Source organism: Vigna umbellata, chromosome 3 (assembly GCF_029865625.1).
Source record: "Vigna umbellata cultivar VRB3 chromosome 3, Vumbellata_1.0, whole genome shotgun sequence".
Taxonomy (NCBI): domain Eukaryota; kingdom Viridiplantae; phylum Streptophyta; class Magnoliopsida; order Fabales; family Fabaceae; genus Vigna; species Vigna umbellata.
The window spans coordinates 4,193,373-4,212,963 of NC_142167.1; the positions used below are offsets into that span (position 1 = coordinate 4,193,373).

A 19,591-nucleotide genomic window follows, 5' to 3' on the forward strand; every position below is an offset into this window, starting at 1 on the left:
TTCTCAGTTGTCTGCTGAATGAGCTCTGGTCCAGTTATGACCTTTTCTCCTTCCTGAAACCAACACAATGGCGTTCGACACTTTCTCCCATACAGAGCTTCAAAGGGAGCCATTCCTATGCTGGCTTGGAAACTGTTGTTGTAGGTGAACTCTACCAAAGGTAAGACTTCATCCCAAACGCCCATGTGATCTAGAACACACGTCCTCAATAAGTCTTCAAGCGTCTGGATGGTCCTCTCGGACTGACCGTCCGTCTGAGGATGATAAGCCGAACTCATATGGAGTTTGCTACCGAGCTCACTTTGTAATGATTGCCAGAATCGAGAGGTAAACCTTGTGTCTCGGTCTGAAACAATGCTAGACGGAACTCCATGTAGACGAACAATTTCCTTGATGTAAAGCTTAGCCAGGTTCGTCATGGACATCTTCAGATTGACGGCTAAGAAATGAGCACTCTTCGTTAGTCGATCCACAATTACCCACACGGAATCATGATTCCTGACAGTTCGAGGTAAGTGGGTCACGAAGTCCATCGCAATGTCGTCCCACTTCCATTCCGGAATCTCTAACTGCTGAAGGAGACCGCCTGGCCTCTGATGTTCAGCCTTGGCTCGTTGACACGTTAAACACGATGCCACAAAACGTGCGACATCACTCTTCATTCCCGGCCACCAGAAAGATTTCCTGAGGTCTTGATACATCTTAGTCATACCAGGGTGTATGCTAAGACGACTGTGGTGTCCTTCCTCAAGAATCATCCTTTTCAACTCACCATCATTCGGAATGCACGTCCTACCCATGTATCGTAGACAACCGTCTGTTCCCGTGTTGAACTCCTTAGCCTGATCTGTACCGAGTGCGTTCAAGATCTTCACCAACTCTTCGTCTTCTCGCTGCTTCATTCTGATCCGGTCAAATACGTCACTGGAGATTCTAAGAGTACAACATTTAATAACATTCGGTTCCAAGTCGAACTGTAACCTTAGATCTCTAAAGCTCTCTACCAAACTTAACTCTCGGACCATCATGGAGGAGACGTGAACTACCTTTCTGCTTAAAGCGTCTGCTACAACATTTGCTTTTCCCGGATGGTAAAGTAGTTCAAAGTCATAGTCCTTCAAGAACTCCAGCCAACGTCTCTGTCTCATATTCAACTCCTTTTGATCAAAAAGGTACTTGAGACTCTTATGATCACTGAACACTTGGAAAGTTGATCCATACAAGTAGTGCCTCCAAATCTTCAAAGCAAAGACGACCGCTGCTAATTCCAGGTCGTGAGTTAGGTAGTTCCTCTCGTGAACCTTCAGTTGCCGAGAGGCGTAAGCAACCACCCTCTTTTCTTGCATGAGTACACAGCCCAAACCCTGATGAGACGCGTCACAATATACCACGAAGGGTTTAGCCGTGTCAGGTATGACCAGTACTGGGGCGCTTGTTAACTTATTCTTCAATTCTTGGAAACTTCTTTCACACCGATCGGTCCAAGCGAACGGTTGATCCTTTCTGGTCAGCTGAGTAAGCGGAGCTACTATTTTGGAAAATCCTTCAATGAACCGTCTATAGTACCCCGCGAGTCCCACAAAACTACGAACCTCGGTAACTGAGCGTGGACTCTCCCATTCCAGTACTGCTCTTACTTTAGCCGGATCTACTGAGATTCCTTCAGCTGAAACCACATGTCCCAAGAATGGTACTTCCTTCATCCAGAATTCACATTTAGAGAATTTGGCATATAACTCCTTTTCTCTTAGCACACCTAGAACGATCCTCAAGTGATCTTCATGCTCTTCATAGCTTTTGGAATAGACAAGAATGTCATCAATGAAGACGACTACGAACTTGTCTAGATACGGTCTGAAGATACGATTCATGTAGTCCATAAATATTGCTGGGGCGTTTGTCACACCGAACGGCATTACTACATACTCGTAGTGTCCGTATCGAGATCGGAAGGCTGTCTTCTGGATGTCTTCTTCCTTCACCCGAATCTGATGATATCCCGACCGTAAATCAATCTTTGAAAATATGACCGCGCCATGTAATTGATCTAGCAGGTCGTCTATCCGAGGCAAAGGGTACTTGTTCTTGATAGTCAGTTTGTTTAACTGCCTATAATCAATGCAGAGACGAGAGCTACCATCCTTCTTCTTCACTAAGAGTACCGGCGCTCCCCAAGGTGATGCGCTAGGTCTGATAAACTGCTTATCCATTAACTCTTCAATCTGTTCCTTGAGTTCAGCTAACTCTGCTGGCGACATCCGATAAGGTGCAATAGAGATAGGTCCAGCATTCGACACTAAGTCGATAGTAAATTCCACCTCGCGTGGAGGAGGTAATCCAGGCACTTCATCGGGAAATACATCAGGGAATTCATCCACGACTGATCGTCCTCCATTCGATTTACTAGACGGTCGCTCATGATTCAAATCTTCAATTCGTTCGTCTGAATGCGTCATGATCAGAAAACAACTGGCACCATCCCCGATGTCTTCTTTCAATTGACCGAGCGTCACAGATAGATCCACTTCATACTCGTCTGGAAACACCAATTCCTTTGCACCGCAATCTATGAGAATGCGATTGGCAGCCAGCCAATCCATTCCTAAGATTACTTCTAAATCTTTCAAGGGTAGACAGATGAGATTCACTTTGTAATTTCGCCCCTCAACCTCTATAGGACACTTAACACATACAGTAGACGTCCTAACCTCACCAGCCAAGTCGAACTGCATCTCGCGTTCGGCTAATCCCAATTTCTCAACACACGCCTTCGAAATGAAGGAGTGCGTTGCCCCCGAATCATACAATACACAAACAGGCATTCCAAACAGCAAACAAGTACTGGTGATGAGCATACCTGAGCTGGCAGCTTCGGCGCCCGTGATCGCATACACTCGACCGACAGCTTGTGCTCGTCCACCCCGATCCTGTTGCATCCTCCCAGCATTTAGCGGCCTCATTGCTGCTCGTCCGCCCATTCTACACTCACGTTCTATATGACCATTTCTTCCACAACGAGTGCAGGACTTTACTCCCAATAACTGAGGGCAAGACGACCGGTAGTGTGGTCCTCCGCATTGGAAACACTTGACTGATCCGTGCTGTCCAGACTGGCCACCAACAACCATAGCCTGGGAATTAGATGGTTGTGCTGGGCGAGCATATGGCAACCTATTCCGATTCAGATTAGGCCTGGACATGATTGGCCCTCTAGTTGGTTGTTGTTGTTTCTTCAGTCGTTCTACTTCAGCCACATTTTTTTCTAACACTTTTGCTCTCTCAACCATGGCAGGAAAAGACTTAATGCAAAGGCTGGAGATTAGTACCTTTAGATCACTTCTCAGCCCATTTTCGAACTTCCGGCACTGCCACACTTCACTGGTAGCCATGGTATTGAAACGGACCAAGTGCTTGAACCTGTTAGTGTACTCAGAAACAGACATATTGCCCTGCACCAACTGGAGAAACTCCACTTCTTTGCCGAAACGGACACTGTCCGGGAAATACTCCTCATAAAATTTTTCCTTGAACACTTCCCAGGAAATAAGGCTTTCAGCTTCTGTTAGTATCATCTTAACGCTTGTCCACCAGTGACTTGCCTCCCCAGTCAGCAGATACTCAGTATACGCTAACCTGTTGTCTTCTGGACATCGCTTGGCATTGTAGATCTGCTCCATGTCCCTTATCCACTGATCAGCTTCGTCAGGAAGGCATTTCCCATCAAACTTTGCAGGACGATGCTGCAAGAAATTTTCCAAACTCCACTCAGCCTGATGAGTAGTGTTTGAAGCAGATGCTCCTGGCGTACCCCTAGTAGCTGCAAGAATCTCCATCAGCTGCCTCTGAGTCATTTCAGAATTAGCGCGAGCAGCTTCGAGATTTTGTGAATTAGTCGCGTTTTGCTGCATCAGAACAGCATTCTGCTCTTGTAGCCTTTCGATCACCGATTCCAACAATCTGGTGTTGTTGGGCACATCATGTTCATTGGTCTGTGGTGGAGGAGGAGGAAGTCTAGGTGCCATTGACTCTTTGGAACGAAGAAAAGAACGAACGTTAGTCTTGTTCAAAGAGTCGAAAATAACTCATTAAACGCAATTTAAGCACACAGCAAAAACACAGTGTACTCATAACCTACAGTGTCCTTAAAAGAACAAAACTGCTCTGATACCACTAATGTGACATCCCAAAAATACAGCATAAACCATAAAATCAGAAAATCACATTTAATAATATTTCAGTACAGTTTTCCAACTAAAACAAAACAACGCTCAAGGACGAACGTCCTTGAGTACAGTCTTACAATAATAACAAAACAGACGTGCAAAGCCGCACGTCTTCAGAGTTACAAATGAAAAAGCCGAACGTACACGAAACTTGACCGAACGGTTTACACAGCACAAATACCGAACGGTCTATCGGAATAAAATAACAAGACAAGATGGTCGAACGACCACTCTAATACTGGCTACATAACTGGCCGAGCGCCTCACTGCTCGGTCTTCACTTCGACATCAACCAGGTTCTCTTCATTCAGCGCCTCTTCCAAACGCTCGTCTCCCTCTGCTCACATCCACACGGATGATCATTGCAATGACAAGACGGACGTACAAGGACAATAGACAACACAAGGAAACGAAAGGGTAAGCTTACTTAATTTAACTCATGCATCAGTCATACAATTCATTACATAATTTATCACACATCAAGACATTATAACGCATGCACAAAATAAAACTCGACACGACTGACGGTCCGGACTGTATGAATTCTGCGTAGTTACAGGCGTTCGTGCACCCGGGTGGTGTGGTAACTGGCATTCTCATCAGCTGCCACCCGAGGTTAGTACGTCCGTCCAAAGTACCTCTAAGGACGACGACCTCCTGCCATTCCCACGCATGACGTGCGCCTCTACTTGAGGACGATCACTCACGGAATATCAGGATTGAACAGCCAGCATTAACTTCCCACAGTCATACTTTACGAATTTCAACTTTCATCTGAGTCGTTCCTACCTGGAACCCTCGTTCAATAATCATAGTTTCATTTTCATCTCGTATACTGTTCATCATTAATTACTCATCAATTCATATCCATTTTCATCATTTATAAGGAAATCATCAAAACGAACGTTCTGTCCCGAATAAGACTAAGGACGAACGCTGTGAGCAAGACCAAGAGACGCTCGTTCGAATACGAGCACGAACGGCAGAATTTCCATGACGTACACTGTTCATTGGACGAACGTTATTTAATTGAAAAATTCAATTGAATGAACGGACGGTCGTTAAGAATCAGAAAACGAACGTGGTAAATCTGAAGTTGGACGTACGGTTTTTCAATAAAACCGAACACCATTTTGAGCGAGCGCTCAGTGTAAGACCTAGCCTTATTTTTGGGACGAACGCTCCTTTCAAAACCGAGCACCATTAGGACGAGCGTTCACTATAAAACGAACACCCTTTAGGACGAACGCTCAATCAAAACCGAGACCATTAGGACGAACGCTCACTTCAAAACCAAACACCATTTGGACGAACGCTCAGTTAGAGACCGAGCACCAACTAGAGCGAACGCTCAGATGTGAGACCGAGCGCTTATTAGAGGGAGCGTTCAGCATAAGACTGAACACCAATTCGGACGAACGTACAGTATAAGACTAGGACGAACGTTCAATATAAGATTAGGACGAACGTTCAATTTAGTATATGGACGAACGCTTAAGCATAGTTTTTAGATAAGAGGACGCTCGTCCAAAACAAGATAAAAACCGAACGGTCAATGACCGTTCAGTACGGATGTGCATTTTCATAGGGAAAATTCTTACAAAAATTCATTTTTCAGTTCATTTCTCATTATACAAGTTCATAAATTCCATTCGTTCATGTCGTGGTACAATTTACAATCTTCATATAATCCATATCATCCAAATCTCATATATTTCATACAACATACGTAAACTTAGTCATATATCATTTTTCACTCAGTAAATAACGAACGTTCATGCAACTCAAATCACACCATCATCATGCATTATATTCAGTCAGTAATTAACGAACGTTCAAACGAAGCACACAACATGAATTAAATCAAATAAGCTTCCCTTACCTGGAATGACGAACGTCCACTGACGCACACAATTTCTCCTTTCCACTATAAATCCTCCGCTCGTCAACGCTCGTTAAACCAAGCTATAATGAACGAGCCCAACCGCCAAATCAGAATTACGCTACACTAAGAAAGGACGAACGCACAACTCAGAATTGAGTTTGCATACGCGGAAAACGAACGTCCAGAGAGTGGGAAAAAGGCTTACCAGCTCAGTCTGAAACGAACGGCTTTTCTGGAAGCCTTGGATGACGTTCGTCCTTCCGCTGCCGGATCCCAGTGTTGGACGAGCGTCCTCCTCTGTTTGGACGATCGTCCACAACCGCTCGTCCACAATTCAAAGTTGATGTCAGAAAAACGTTAGATTTATAACGGCGTTAAGTGGGAAGGATTCAATTGATACAAATTTCAAAACATAGGTATCAAATGCCTACATTTTTAAAACCGGGTACTAAACAGCAAATTACCTCCGAACATGGGGACTAAGTAGGTAATTAAGCCAAAATTTAAAGGTTAGAAGTATTCCAAAGAATTTGATGAGTGGCCAACATGCCTCAATCAATCAAATATCATCACGATGATCGATTTAAAGTATCAGTGCTTTTAAGTGTAAGATGGCAGAAGTCTGGCAAATAACCTGACTGGTTTAGTGAATTCGACTTTAAATTTAAAATAGACTGTACATTTCATATGCTATACCGTACACTGCTTGACTCAGGAATAACTCGATCAAAATACAACGATGAGGCTACCAGTAGTATAGAATTAACCAACCAGACACAAGATAATAACATTATTGCGTATGCACAACTCACCCATCTGGGCAGAAGAAATTTCATTTACAGATGACAATTTAGGTATGGTTATTACAACTGTGTCTCGGTACGTGTGGTGCGCGTCAATCTTCTGAATCCTCTATAAATTATTGAAGCTTTCACAGAAACATGCATCCTAATGAACCAAAAATTTAATGTGAAAACTTTAACATTGCACTCAGGATAAAAAAACTGATGCAATCCAGAGAGCTTGCTCAATCAACCATCCATCTCAACATCACAAGCTGTGCTTTCTTGATCAACTGGTGAGCTGACAGATTCCAACAAAACATCAATTTTTAAGGGGGAGTGTCGAATACTGTATTGGAACATAACCTGAAAGTGTAACATTGCAGCATTGTTGTAAGCAGAACCTCCAAAATCAGAGCAACAAGCGAAATAAGCAAATCAATTAGATAAAATTGTCCAACTCTCCTGCATTTCAAATCTGAACATTTACAGGTCAGTGTCAAATGAATATTATGGGGAAAAAAAGCACAAGGAAGCAACAACAAAATTAACTTCATAAAGTCGTCTCAGGAAACTCTGATTTTCTTTTGCCGAAAATTGAGAAAGCCTTCAAAATTTCTAGCTTAATTACCACTCTGTAGTACAATGCAGTTTCAGTAATCCATAACATAAATTGAAGGACATGTCTTTAGTGTGTGGTTGGAAAAAATGCTAAAACTACTACTGGTCAAGTGATGCTTTTGGTGTTCATAGGGGATAGACTTGTTTTCTTAGGTTTCTTGTGGTATTCAGCTAAAGGTCTTTTTAGGAGGACTGTCTTTGGTTGATCCGCGGATATTGGCATGGAAAATTACACGTTTCTTCTAGTCTTGGATTAGTTTTTGATGATACCTTATCTTCTTGCATTTGCATCTCATTTCTTTCTTAATAAATTATTTCTTTATCAAAAAAGAAAATAAAAGGAATCATCACAAGCCACGTCTAGAGGTTGAAGAAATTATAAACTTTTGAAAGATCATAGCAATAACAGAATAATCGCCAGGCACATGTAAAATAGAATAATAACGAAAAGAGGAAAAGAGGAAAAGAGAAAAAGAGAGGATAAACCATAACATAAGTTAAACCTATGAATAATTCCCCACTCATAAAGCATCTAAACTAGATACATGTAATACTTTTTATAAGGCAAATCTCCAACAACACTAACACTTTGTTTGGATAGAATGAATGGAAGGCAAGTGGAAAACAAAATAAAGGACTAGATATAAATGGAAGGTCAGATCATTTGGATGAGTTCAAAGCGAATAGGAATAAGTGGATAAGATGATTTTGTTGATACTCATAATTTTATTGACTATTGTTTATTAGTAATTATCTATTATTATTATAATAAAAAAAAGAAAAACAAATCCATAATCAGTTATGTAAGAAAATAATACTTCACAAAACATAATATTTTGGCAACATAATCAACCATGCATACAATATAATCGATTGTATGTCTAATATAATCAATTATATTACCTCTTTCACCTATAAGTTAGAAGCCACAGTGGCTTTCTTTTCAAATCTCATAAACACAACAAATAAACTTTACACCGTGGGACCCAAATAAAATCAGTTCAAATTAAAGCACATCAAATGAAACAAGCACTCAATTGTCCAACATCTTTGTGATAGGTACCCAGAATTACTGAGAATTACAAGACAGTTCTTGTATTATTAGGAATGAACTAACTGTTCTACCAATGTGGTAAGAACAAATAACAACCAAGTACAACACTCAAGATCTTTCGAGAGGACCTGTCTCTCCTAACATCCTTTTTCAAAACAACCAAAAAATAAACTCCCTGCAAAAACCTAACATAGACTATATATAATAGTCTGTTATACAATACAACTTCAGGAGGTTATAACACCTACTTGCCACTAAACCTATCAATACCCCTTCCATGAAGTTTCACCTTATCCTTAAGGTGAAATGCAGGGAACACCTTACTAATGGTAGGTGCTGCTTCCCATCTATTTTCAATGGATGGAAGATGTTGCCTCGGGATTAAAACATTCATATCACCATCTTTATTGATTCGTGTATCCAATAGTGCTTCTGGATAAATGTCTAGGATTAACTCTTCCGTGAGTGTAGATGGTAGGGCCTGGACTGGAGTGGTTGGTTGGACTAGACGCTTGAGGAGAGACACATGGAAGACTGGATGGATTCTGCTTTGAGCAGGAAGTTCCAACTTGTTAGCAATTGTCCCCATGCATTCAATAATTTTGTAAGGGCCATAGAACCTGATGGGAATCCAACCAATGATGGGGATGTGCCATCTTTGCTGCAGTTTTTAAGTAATTAGTTTGTTTAATTAATGGCCCAATCATTTGTAAAATTGGTTGACCAAATTATGTTTTGGGTTAATCAATTAATGGGCTATAGTTTGGTTTTATTCAAAGTTTTAATAAGGGCCCAATTGACAATTTAGTCATCAGCCTTTGGGAGACCAGAAGGATGCAAAGCTGAATGCTTTTTTGTGACCTTTTGGTTACCACAATTTCAGTTACAATCAGCCATTAGCTTAGTGGGATATTATTAACTTAGTGATTATTAGCTTAATGGAAAAATTATTAGCTTAAGTGGAATGTAATTAATGAATTTTTGTAATTCTAATGATTTAAGCTTTCTATATAAGATGAACCATTTTGATCAACTGAATATGAATTGAGTTTCTTTAAAAAATATTAGAGTTTTATCTCTTTTATCTTAGTGAGAACTTGAGTGATTCAACAACCCTTGGTTGTATCAAAGGATTTTCCCATCCTTTGTGTGTTGTCTCCCTTGGAAAGAGTGATTCTTTCCTTCCATTTGTCTGTCACTTTGTTTTTTTCTTTCTTCTCCCGAATTATAGAAACTCAATTTTGTCCAGTTTATCTCGTAGTCATAAATTGTGTTTTACATATCCAAATCAAATGTTTCTTGAGCCAAAATTGAACTTCAGAACGTGAGTTTTCACCTAATTTTGGAAACACCCCAATCAAAGTTTTGTAGCTCGAGATATTGATGTTTTGAAAATTCGGTTCTCCATATTTATTAAGTTTTGAAATTTTCTTCAAGGTTCTAACCCTAAAGATCCTCAATCAACCCTTTGTAAATGTGGTTCACATCATTTGGTATCACAATCCAAAGGGGTGGATTCATCTTTTTTACGGATCTATCTAGGTTTTAAACAAACTCTGATATCAAAGGATTTTTAAACATGGGTGGCCTTCGATTAAAGACTGTGGTTGAGTTTTTCACTGGGTCTGCGTGCTAAAGATCTCAATCTATAAGGCTGCAATTTAAGATAAACCCAATCACCTATTTGATACTCCACCACTCGCAAATGCTTATTAGCCTGCACGCGATTATGCTCCTGGACTTTGCAAAGATTCCCTTTAAACTCCTACAATAGGTCATTCCATTCTTGTTGGAGTGGATTAACACTTTGTACCTTAGTGGAATAGTAGTGCCCTTTAAAAGTAAAGGAGGGTCACATCCATAAAGAGCTTTGATGGGGGACATCTTTGTAGAGGCACTATAGTTGGTATTAAACCAAAATTCAGCCTATGGCAACCACTATGTTGGGGGCCTACCCTCCTGTAACAACAAAGCCCCCAATCCTATACTAGATGCATCTGTTTCCAAGGTGAAAGATTTTGAAAAACCTGGTACTACCAACCCTGGCAGTTGAGAAACATCACCTTTAAGAGTGTCAAAAACATGTTTAGCCTCTACATACCACCGAAACCCATCTTTGGTCAATAATTGTGTTTGGCAATCTTGCCAAACCCTTGCACAAATGTGAACCCCCAAAATCCCCTCAAAGCCTTAACATTTTTGGAATTGGCCAACTCCTTATAGCTTCAACCTTCTTTGGGTCTGCAGCCACACCTTCTTGGGAAATTAGATGACCTAGATATTCCAATTTTAGTTGGCCAAAAACACACTTCTTTCAGTTGAGTTTCAATTGATGTTGTTGCAACACCTTTAAGACTTCCTTTAGATGTTCAACATGGGTATCCATAGTAGGGTTGTAAATCAGGATGTTGTCAAAAGAAGACAAGTACAAACTTCCTTAAACATGGCTTAAGGATCTAATTCATCAAAGTCTAAAAGGTGGCTGGAGCATTAGTCAACCCAAAGGGCATAACTAAAAACTCATAATGGCCATCATGAGTTCAAAAAGCAATCTTCTCAATGTCCCCGTCTCGTATGAGAATTTGATGATATCCTGATTTTAAATCCAACTTTGAAAATGTAGTTGCCCCATCCAACAACTCTTTTATTATAGGAATAAGGGATTTGTTTGGGATGGTTATTTTATTAAGAGTCCGATAATTCACACAAAACCTCCATCTTCTATCCTTCTTTTTTACTAATATGATTGGGCTCGAATAAGGACTGATGCTAGGCCTAATGATTCCCGCTTGCAGCATCTCTTGAACTAACTGTTTGATCTCATTCTTTTGTTGATAGGAGTACTTTACGACCTAAGATTAGGAATAGAAGCTCCCTCTTGAAGATGTATAGCATGATCATAAAGGCGGTTAGGAGGTAGCCCAACTGGATCATGAAAAACTTCTTCATTCATCTCTAAATTGTCAGAATTTCTGCAGGAACAATTCTACAGGCTACTTCCTTCTCCTGGCCCCATTTAATCACAAACATGATCCTTCTTGCTTAAAGTCATGCAACAACGTTTTCAAGGAAGATTCTGATTTGGATAGTGTGGGATCACCCACAAGGATGTGCTCCTTTACCCCTTGTAAGTCTAAAATTTCCAAAATCAGCCCTTACCTCCCAAAGAGTTGCTAACCATTCCAACCCCAAAACAATATTAGCACCCCTAAGGTGAAGACAGAAATTTTTCTAATTGAATTTTCAAGCCCTGTAATTCAAGAATGAACCCTTGACAATGCACCTTGTGTCCATCCCCCACCTATACCACATATGGAAGAGTTGCATCCTGTTGTAGCCCACATTTTGTTATCAGGTCCTGTGAAATGAAATTGTGAGGCTCCACAGTCCAACAAAACCACCACATGCTTGCTTCCAATTGTCCCCCAAAGTTTCCACAACTTCTTAGTAGTAAGCCCAACCATGGTACATTGAGATAATTGCAAAACGTGACATGCTTCTTCCTCCACTTCCTCTTGATTATGAGTGTTGTTCTGTAAGTCACCTATTCCAGACAGTTCCTCCTTAAACATAAGCAGCATGGGTAGTTGTTTATTTCTACACATGATTAGGGCCAAACTTCTCATCACATACGTACCTGAGGTCGATACACAACGATCCAGGAACCCAATAGGCAATATAGCTTAAGAATGAATGATAATGGACAAATGAATCTCTTTTATTGATGGTAATATCTGAATAAACAAAAGTAAACAATAATTGGGAGCATAACCTCCTTCAATTACTTGGGAGCATAACCTCCCTCACACGACGCATAGTCGCCTGTCAACCAAACTCAATAATCAAAAGCATACCCTTAACCCTAGACTCTAGCTTTATTTATACTAATTATTTCCCGCCCCATCTCTTACTAAATATTTCCCTAGAATATATCTGCATTTAATATAAATATCTCTATATTTAATATAAATATCCCCCGTATATTATCCTAGCATATATCCTTAATTATAAATATCTTATATTGAATATTTCCCTAGGATATATATTTATTTACTCTAATTAACTTATACTGAATATTCTCTCCTATTGTGGCTCCTTTTATTGTAATTAGCTCTCGCCCACCCTAACCGTTGCGCAGTTAAGATGGTGATTCTTCAACCGTTCGGCTCACGTCCTTCCCTGCTTCCCACCGTTCGGCCTGGTCGCTCCCTGCCTCCCACCGTTCAGCCTGGTCGCTCCCCGTTGTCCACCGTTCGGCCTGATCGCTCCCCTTTGTCCACCGTTCGGTCTGACCGTTCCCCCTTGTCCACCGTTCGACCTTACCTCTCCATGCCTTCCACCGTTCGGCCTTTACAATCAATACCGTTCGACCTCACTTCCCTCCTACCTTTCTTCTCCTTCTCATTACCTCCCACCTTATACCCTAACAACCACTGTTCGGCCTGGTCGCTCCCCGTTGTCCATCGTTCGGCCTGATCGCTCCCCTTTGTCCACTGTTCGGTCTGACCCTTCCCCCTTGTCCACGTTCGGCCTTACCTCTCCATGCCTTCCACCGTTCAACCTTTACGGTCAATACCGTTCAGCCTCACTTCCCTCCTACCTTTCTTCTCCTTCTTATTACCTCCCACCTTATACCCTAACAACACCTGAAACATAATCCCCTCTTGATCTTATCTTGCAATTCTTCTTGTGACAATTTCCAGAAAGGCACCACTCTTTGTCAGTTCACTATAGGAGCACTACTCAAGGTACTCGAAGATTCATTGCTCTCCCCTCTCCCTTGGCTAGAATTATTAACACCCATCGAATTTCCCCCTTCTTTTGAATAACTTCCAGTCACCAGAAAACGATTTATAGGCATTATTGTTGTGATGAACAGTGGGAGATCCTCCTTTTGATGTTACTCTAACCTTTTCTTCCACTTTTTGAGCCTTCATCATTAACTCAGCTAGATTTCTGGGTTCAGACAACTTAACCTTAGCCTTGATATCCTCCTTCAACCCATTCAAGAAGATGCCTACCAAGGAATCTTGTTGAATCCCCTTCAAGAACCTAACATTGTTCAAATTGCTCAATATAATCTTCCACTAAACATGTTTGTCGCAAGCCAATCAGAATTTCAAAGGGGTTTTGAAAGATCGTTGGTAAATACCTGCATACAACAGCCACCTTGAATGCTTCCCAAATAGGATTTGGATTGCAGATTTCCCACTGAAACCAATTTAAGGCTTTCCCTTCTAAAGCAACTATGATTGCTTGCATTCTTTCCTCCTCACTCACTTCTTTCAATTGGAAATATCTTTCCAATCTATTAGTCCAACCATATGCCTCCTGTCTTGCAAAAACACAGAGATATCCAGTTTTCTCCATTTTGAGGAAGACAATGTCGTACTTTTCTCTTCCTCCCATTGTGATCCATTGCCTGCATTAATCACGGAAACAGTTTCACCCTTCTTTTTGCACTGCAAGACATCATTTCTATCACCATGGTGAGCCCTCTTGCATGAATTTTTGCATCATCTTTTCCACCATATCTAATCTGGATTCCATTCTTATATTCACCATGCTCCACCCTGCTTCCACAGGACCAAGAAAGTGGCTCTGAATACCAGTTGATAGGTACCCAAAATTACCGAGAATTACAAGACAGTTCTTGTATTATTAGGAATGAACAAATTGTCCTACCAATGTGGTAAGAACAAATAACAACCAAGTACAACACTCAAGGTCTTTCTAGAGGACTTGTCTCTCCTAACTTCCTTTTTCAAAACAACCAAAAAAAATCCCTATTAAAACATAAGATAGTCTATATATAATAGTATGTTATATAATACAATTGTAGGAGGTTATAACTACCTACTTCCTTTATTTCTTCTAGCGTAGACCTAGCCACTAAACCTATCACTTTGCCTCTCCATCGTCAGCAAAAGATGAGTAACAATGGCATAAAGGAATAAAAATAAGTCCCTTAAACTGAAACCCTGTAAACAAAAAAAAAAAAAGAAAAAAAAATTCTCAACCAAAACCCCAAATCCTCACATCATTAATCATAAATAAGCACTAATTATTAGAACGAAGGAAGTAGGTGGAATTTACCTTAAAATCAAATAGCATATCTAACATTATTACAATTATATTAAACCAAACTACTCATTTAGTCCTCCGAAGATTGAGACATTAAATAAGTCTTCCAAAGATCAGAAGTCACATCAGCACAGGTCTTCTGTCAAGCAAACTACCGTACATCATAATAATAAAGTTAAACTTGAAGTGATTACTAATCTTTTGAAGACATATTAGAGTTAAATTTGAGGTGACTACTAATCTTTCAAAGACATATTAATAACTTCAAATTGATGTCACGTAAATCTTTGGACAACTCGATTGGTAGTTAAGAAAATTATCTTCCCTTAAAATTGCTTCCATTAACATTGTCACATTTCTCACATTCATTTACAATCCGTCCAAAGTAAAATGTTAGTCTTTATATGAAAGGAAAAATAGAAAAACTTTGGTGCTGTCCTGAAATATTTCCTTACAACCAACCTTAGAGAAACTATCAGCGGAACCACGAGCTCGGTTGGCCTTCCCAAGATAATGTAGATCAGCTTTCTCAAGCTTCCCATCCATCAAAATCAATCCTCCCTCCCCAATTGAAAACCGTACAAGGCATCCTGAATGCAGCCCTGACTACAAAATGAAGTTAAATAGGAATTATTTAGTAAACCCTAAACAATAAACTAAAACTTGAGTCCCATGACTAAATCCGAGCTTGTTTATTTCTAATTTCATGACTCTAACACCAGACCATCCCATCCAGAATTGATATTTCACAGCCAATTTGAATCAGTTCAGTAGTGTAAAAAAAATCAAATTTCAGGAAGTGGCTTAAGATTGTGTAGTGTCAGAAAGTGTCAATTCTGAGTCACAGAAGTCATAACCACATTAAGCAAGAGATGCCAATTTACAATTATATAGAAACCTCTTTGAAACAAACCTGTTGTATAAAGCTTCCATCCAAACAGCCAAATACGATAGGAGGATCATCCGAAGTGGTCAGTTTTCCATCCTCTTGAAGCTCCAAAACCACCTGTTTGCAAAGGTGGATAAAATGATTAAGCAACAAGATAAATATCACATGTCAACAAGTGTATCTTACTTATTATCAAAAGTAAATTTTATCAATCCAATTGGTAGATTTAATCTTCTTATAAAAAGTAGATCAAGTTTATAAGATAATATTACATAATTTAATTGTTTTTATGTAGTTTATTTTGCATAATAAAGTTGTTGAAAGTGTCTTTCTACAAAGTTTGGTACCTAGTATGAACTTATCTTATTCCTACGCACCAGTCCAGAAGGCTTTCTCCAATGTAGGGCAGTGGATTTGGGGAGGGTCAAATTTACAGTCTTAAACTCTGGTCAGCCTCATGTTTTAAATAATTAGTTACAAAATAACAACATTCCACAATCAGTTCAAAATTAAAAGAATCATGTTTCCTTAACTAATATCTCTTACCTTTATTATAATCACCAAAACTATGGTTGCCAAAACCTCTAGAGATGCACATGAATAAAATACATATTTCACTAACAAAATGGGCATCCTAATTCCCCCTAATGAAGTCTAAGGAGGACTGGCGTACAAAACCACAAAGAGGAGTTGTTTCCAGGAGTTGAACCCATGACTTCCAAGTCCATAAGCAGCAAATTTACTGCTGTATCAAGGCTAAAACAAAATTAAATCCAAATTTCATGAAGCCAAGCAATCATTCAATCGTGTTTTTTTATCTCACATTTGACCATCTAAAATCTAACATCAACGTGCACAATATAAAACTGCTCAATCAATGGCTTTACAAGCTAGGTATCCAATGTCAAATATAATTAGAACACTGAATGTAATTATGCATTTTTTTTCAGTTTTAAAGTTTTTAAAAAAATTGTCTGAGCTTCAAGCCACTTGCAGGTAGATTCATTATCAATTTATCATCAAAAAAAATGCAACGTAGTTAAAAAAGAACAATAGCCAATGTTAAGCCATCAAATGTTCATAACACAATGATAATTTCCATTCTAGAAAGAAGGAAAGAGGGAATTGATGCCAGCCTAAACTTGAACTTAGAAGATGTCTAGGGTCCGCTTATGGCATATGTCGGTGAGTTTCTCCTATTTCTGTAGCATCAGGATATAACTCAACAAACTAGATGCCACACAAAAGAAGTTTCTGGAAGTGCACATGTTCACATACAGTATCTTCTCTCCATCTCTATGCAACCTAAAACAGTATCAAAGCAACCACATGTCTGCATTGGTACGTATGCAGTTTCCCTTCCAGCTATAATTGAACAATTTTATTAGACGGTAGATGGCTGCAATGAAAACATGAAGCAAGAAAAATTTTCCATGGGTGCCTAACAAGGGAAACCAGTGTTCCATACATACAATTTCCAATCTAAAGTGTGGAAAACCACAAAAACATACAATATAAATATAAGCAGCAAAGAAAAGGCACCGAAAGCAAAGCAATGAAAAGATGAAAAGGAAGCAAGGGAAAACCTGCTGTTGGTTCGGAACCTGTCCTTTACTGTCCGTGTCCATAACATATTGACTACAGTTTTCATCCTTCCAAACTAATGCTAAAGGCGTAATTCCTGCCTGATAATGAGCATGCCTAAAAACAACATCAAAGCAAAAAGGTCAACCCAAAATAGTAAGCCTAAAAAGGGAAAATAGACCCATGTTTAATAACAAATCCCATTGCACAACAGATTATACGACCTAAGAGAACCATGACTTGAGTTGAAATAAACGCTGATTGGATAAACTTCTTAAGAAGAAAGAATAAAATAACTTCTTTCATAAGTTAAAAATAATCTATGTATAAGTTGATCTTGAAGTTATCTCATTATAGCTTCTCCAAAAGCCAATTTTAACTTATAAAGCAAAGTGTAGCTCATGGAAAAAGCTATCAGATAACAGTTCTAAACAATCTGGCAAAACAATCCATTAGGTTGGCACTTGGCACTAGCAGAAAGGTTTGCTTCAAGACAAATCACGTAATGAAATAGTTATCAATTACTTGTTGTAAAAAAGAAGACCATCTTTGACATAAGGCACCGGTGCCGAATAAGCAGCTTGAAGACCATTCGAGTCACAACCATACACCGGAACCAAACTGAACCTATACTTGTGATAATAAGAAGGAGGTTCACAAGCACCACTTTCTGCAAGCTTGGAATTCAACCAGAAGAACCTAAACTCCGCAGTGCAATCGGACAGAGAGTAACCCCTCCAACAAACCATGTCAATAACGTAATAGGTCTGATCCAGCTGCCACCCCCAAAAAACCACACACAACACAAGTCAACACTCAACACTAACACCTTTAAAAAAAATCCATTCAGATAGGGAAGTAGTAACCTCGTGAAAGATGCAATCCAATATAGAGTAAGACTGAGAGGAACCGGATTCCTTTTTCCTGGCGCCGCTCGGTAGCGCAGAGGGAAACCGATTCAGAATGGAACCGTTACGCAGACGGCTAATAGTTGTTCCGTTACACGAAACGACGAAACACCGTTTACCGGAAGGGCGAGCGAAGACGAACCTGAAAACGACGAAAATCAAGTTTCGGTTAAGGTGTAAGAAATTGAGAAGAGAGGTTGAAGGAAACTTAGGTTAGGAGAAGAACCAATCTTGGGCGAGGTTGTTGGGAACGTCGATCATCCACTCGGGGAGCATGAGCTGCTTCGCGAACCACTTGCGAGCTTCCGCTGCCTTCAGCTTCGAGGCTCCGACGACGTCGAGGTTCTCGAGCGAGTTCGAGCCGGAAGAGAAAACGGATTCGGTAAGTTCGAGTTCGGGTTCGGGTTGGGATTCTGGTACGTAGGATTGGGAGGGGAGAGTGAGGACCGTGCTGACTAAGAAACGCGTATGGCGCTGGGCGTTTTGGCGATTCTGTGCCTGGCGGAGAAGAGACTCTACCCTGCGCTTCTCTTGATCAGATATCGGCGGTCGCTTGAACGGACGGCGGAGATCGGTCGGTGGCATGGCAGAGTTACTGTCAGTTTGAGGGATTCAAAACCCAGGGGCGCGCACTAGGCGTTTGTGTTTCAATGTATTTTAGAAGGTTTTCTGTTTGGGAACTTCTCAATGGATAGAGAGGGACTCAATGATGGGTCGGGCTAATTAGGCCAAGAGGTTTTACTAATATCTACTTTTAACTATTTTTTTTTTATTGGTACGCAATTTTTTTTATTTATCTTTTAAATATCTATTTTCTTAAATTTAAATAATTAATTTAATAAAAAATAATGTAAAATAAAAAAATCTATAGTAATTTAATAATGTTTTTATTTTAAATAATTATTATAATTATTATAATTATAACTATTTAGTAATGATTAAAATAAATAAATATACTTAGTTTAGATAAAGATTATTGGTTAAATATATAATTTTATAATTTTATAATTTTATAATTTAATAATTTTATAAGTTTATAATTTTATAATTTAATAATTTTATAATTTAATAATTTAATACTTTAATAATTTTATAATTTTATAATTTTATAATTTTATAATTTTATGATTTTATAATTTTATAATTTTATAATTTTATAATTTTATAATTTTATAATTTTATAATTTTATAATTTTATAATTTTATATTTATAATTTTATAATTTTATAATTTTATAATTTTATAATTTTATAATTTTATAATTTTATAATTTTATAATTTTATAATTTTATAATTTTATAATTTTATAATTTTATAATTTATTAATTTTATAATTTTGAAATTTTGAAATTTGTAATTTTATAATTTTATAATTTTATAATTTTATAATTTTATAATTTTATAATTTTGTAATTTTGTAATTTTATAATTTTATAATTTTGTAATTTTATAATTTTATAATTAACAAAAAAAAAATGCAATTTATAAGTATTCAATTAATACTTTCGAAAATTTATTATGTATTCACCCTAATTAAGCCAATATTTTAATATTTAGACAC

At 38.8% G+C, this 19,591-nt stretch overlaps 2 protein-coding genes across 3 annotated transcripts; both read right to left on the reverse strand.

The window, feature by feature from the left end:
* Positions 1–3: 3 nt before the first annotated feature.
* On the reverse strand, positions 4–6,517 carry LOC148201442 (uncharacterized). The gene is made up of 6 exons (XM_088108897.1): positions 6,106–6,517; positions 2,163–4,560; positions 1,203–1,988; positions 773–1,157; positions 302–691; positions 4–53 (listed from the first exon to the last, which is right to left on the reverse strand). Exons 2-6 carry the CDS (start codon positions 4,020–4,022, stop codon positions 4–6), a joined length of 3,471 nt encoding a protein of 1,156 aa, XP_087965023.1. The 5' UTR covers positions 4,023–4,560; positions 6,106–6,517.
* Positions 6,518–6,750: 233 nt separating this feature from the next.
* Positions 6,751–18,755, reverse strand: LOC124844032 (uncharacterized). 2 transcript variants are annotated; one of them, XR_015784941.1, is made up of 7 exons: positions 18,257–18,755; positions 17,989–18,172; positions 17,648–17,898; positions 17,125–17,239; positions 15,563–15,655; positions 15,112–15,251; positions 6,751–7,256 (listed from the first exon to the last, which is right to left on the reverse strand). XR_015784941.1 is itself a non-coding variant. In XM_088109318.1 (7 exons), the coding sequence occupies exons 1-7, from the start codon at positions 18,613–18,615 to the stop codon at positions 7,140–7,142; spliced, it is 1,263 nt and encodes a 420-aa protein (XP_087965444.1). In that variant the 5' UTR covers positions 18,616–18,747; the 3' UTR covers positions 6,751–7,139. The 2 variants fall into 2 exon arrangements, 1 of the variants encoding a protein (XP_087965444.1); XM_088109318.1 differs by having other exon boundaries at positions 15,112–15,255; positions 18,257–18,747.
* Positions 18,756–19,591: the final 836 nt, after the last annotated feature.

Excerpts from the sequence above, each read along its gene's own strand:
- LOC148201442 (XM_088108897.1), bottom strand. The coding sequence starts at position 4,022 with ATGGCACCTAGACTTCCTCCTCCTCCACCACAGACCAATGAACATGAT. Across the intron at positions 692-772 it reads GACGTGCATTCCGAATGATG|ACCTCAGGAAATCTTTCTGG; the intron begins GTGAGTTGAAAA and ends AGATGTATCAAG. Across the intron at positions 54-301 it reads ATTCTGGCAATCATTACAAA|GAAGGAGAAAAGGTCATAAC; the intron begins GTGAGCTCGGTA and ends TGTTGGTTTCAG.
- LOC124844032 (XM_088109318.1), bottom strand. The coding sequence starts at position 18,615 with ATGCCACCGACCGATCTCCGCCGTCCGTTCAAGCGACCGCCGATATCT. Across the intron at positions 15,256-15,562 it reads ATGGAAGCTTTATACAACAG|TCAGGGCTGCATTCAGGATG; the intron begins GTTTGTTTCAAA and ends TTCATTTTGTAG. Across the intron at positions 7,257-15,111 it reads CCGCTGATAGTTTCTCTAAG|GTTATGTTCCAATACAGTAT; the intron begins GTTGGTTGTAAG and ends TTACACTTTCAG.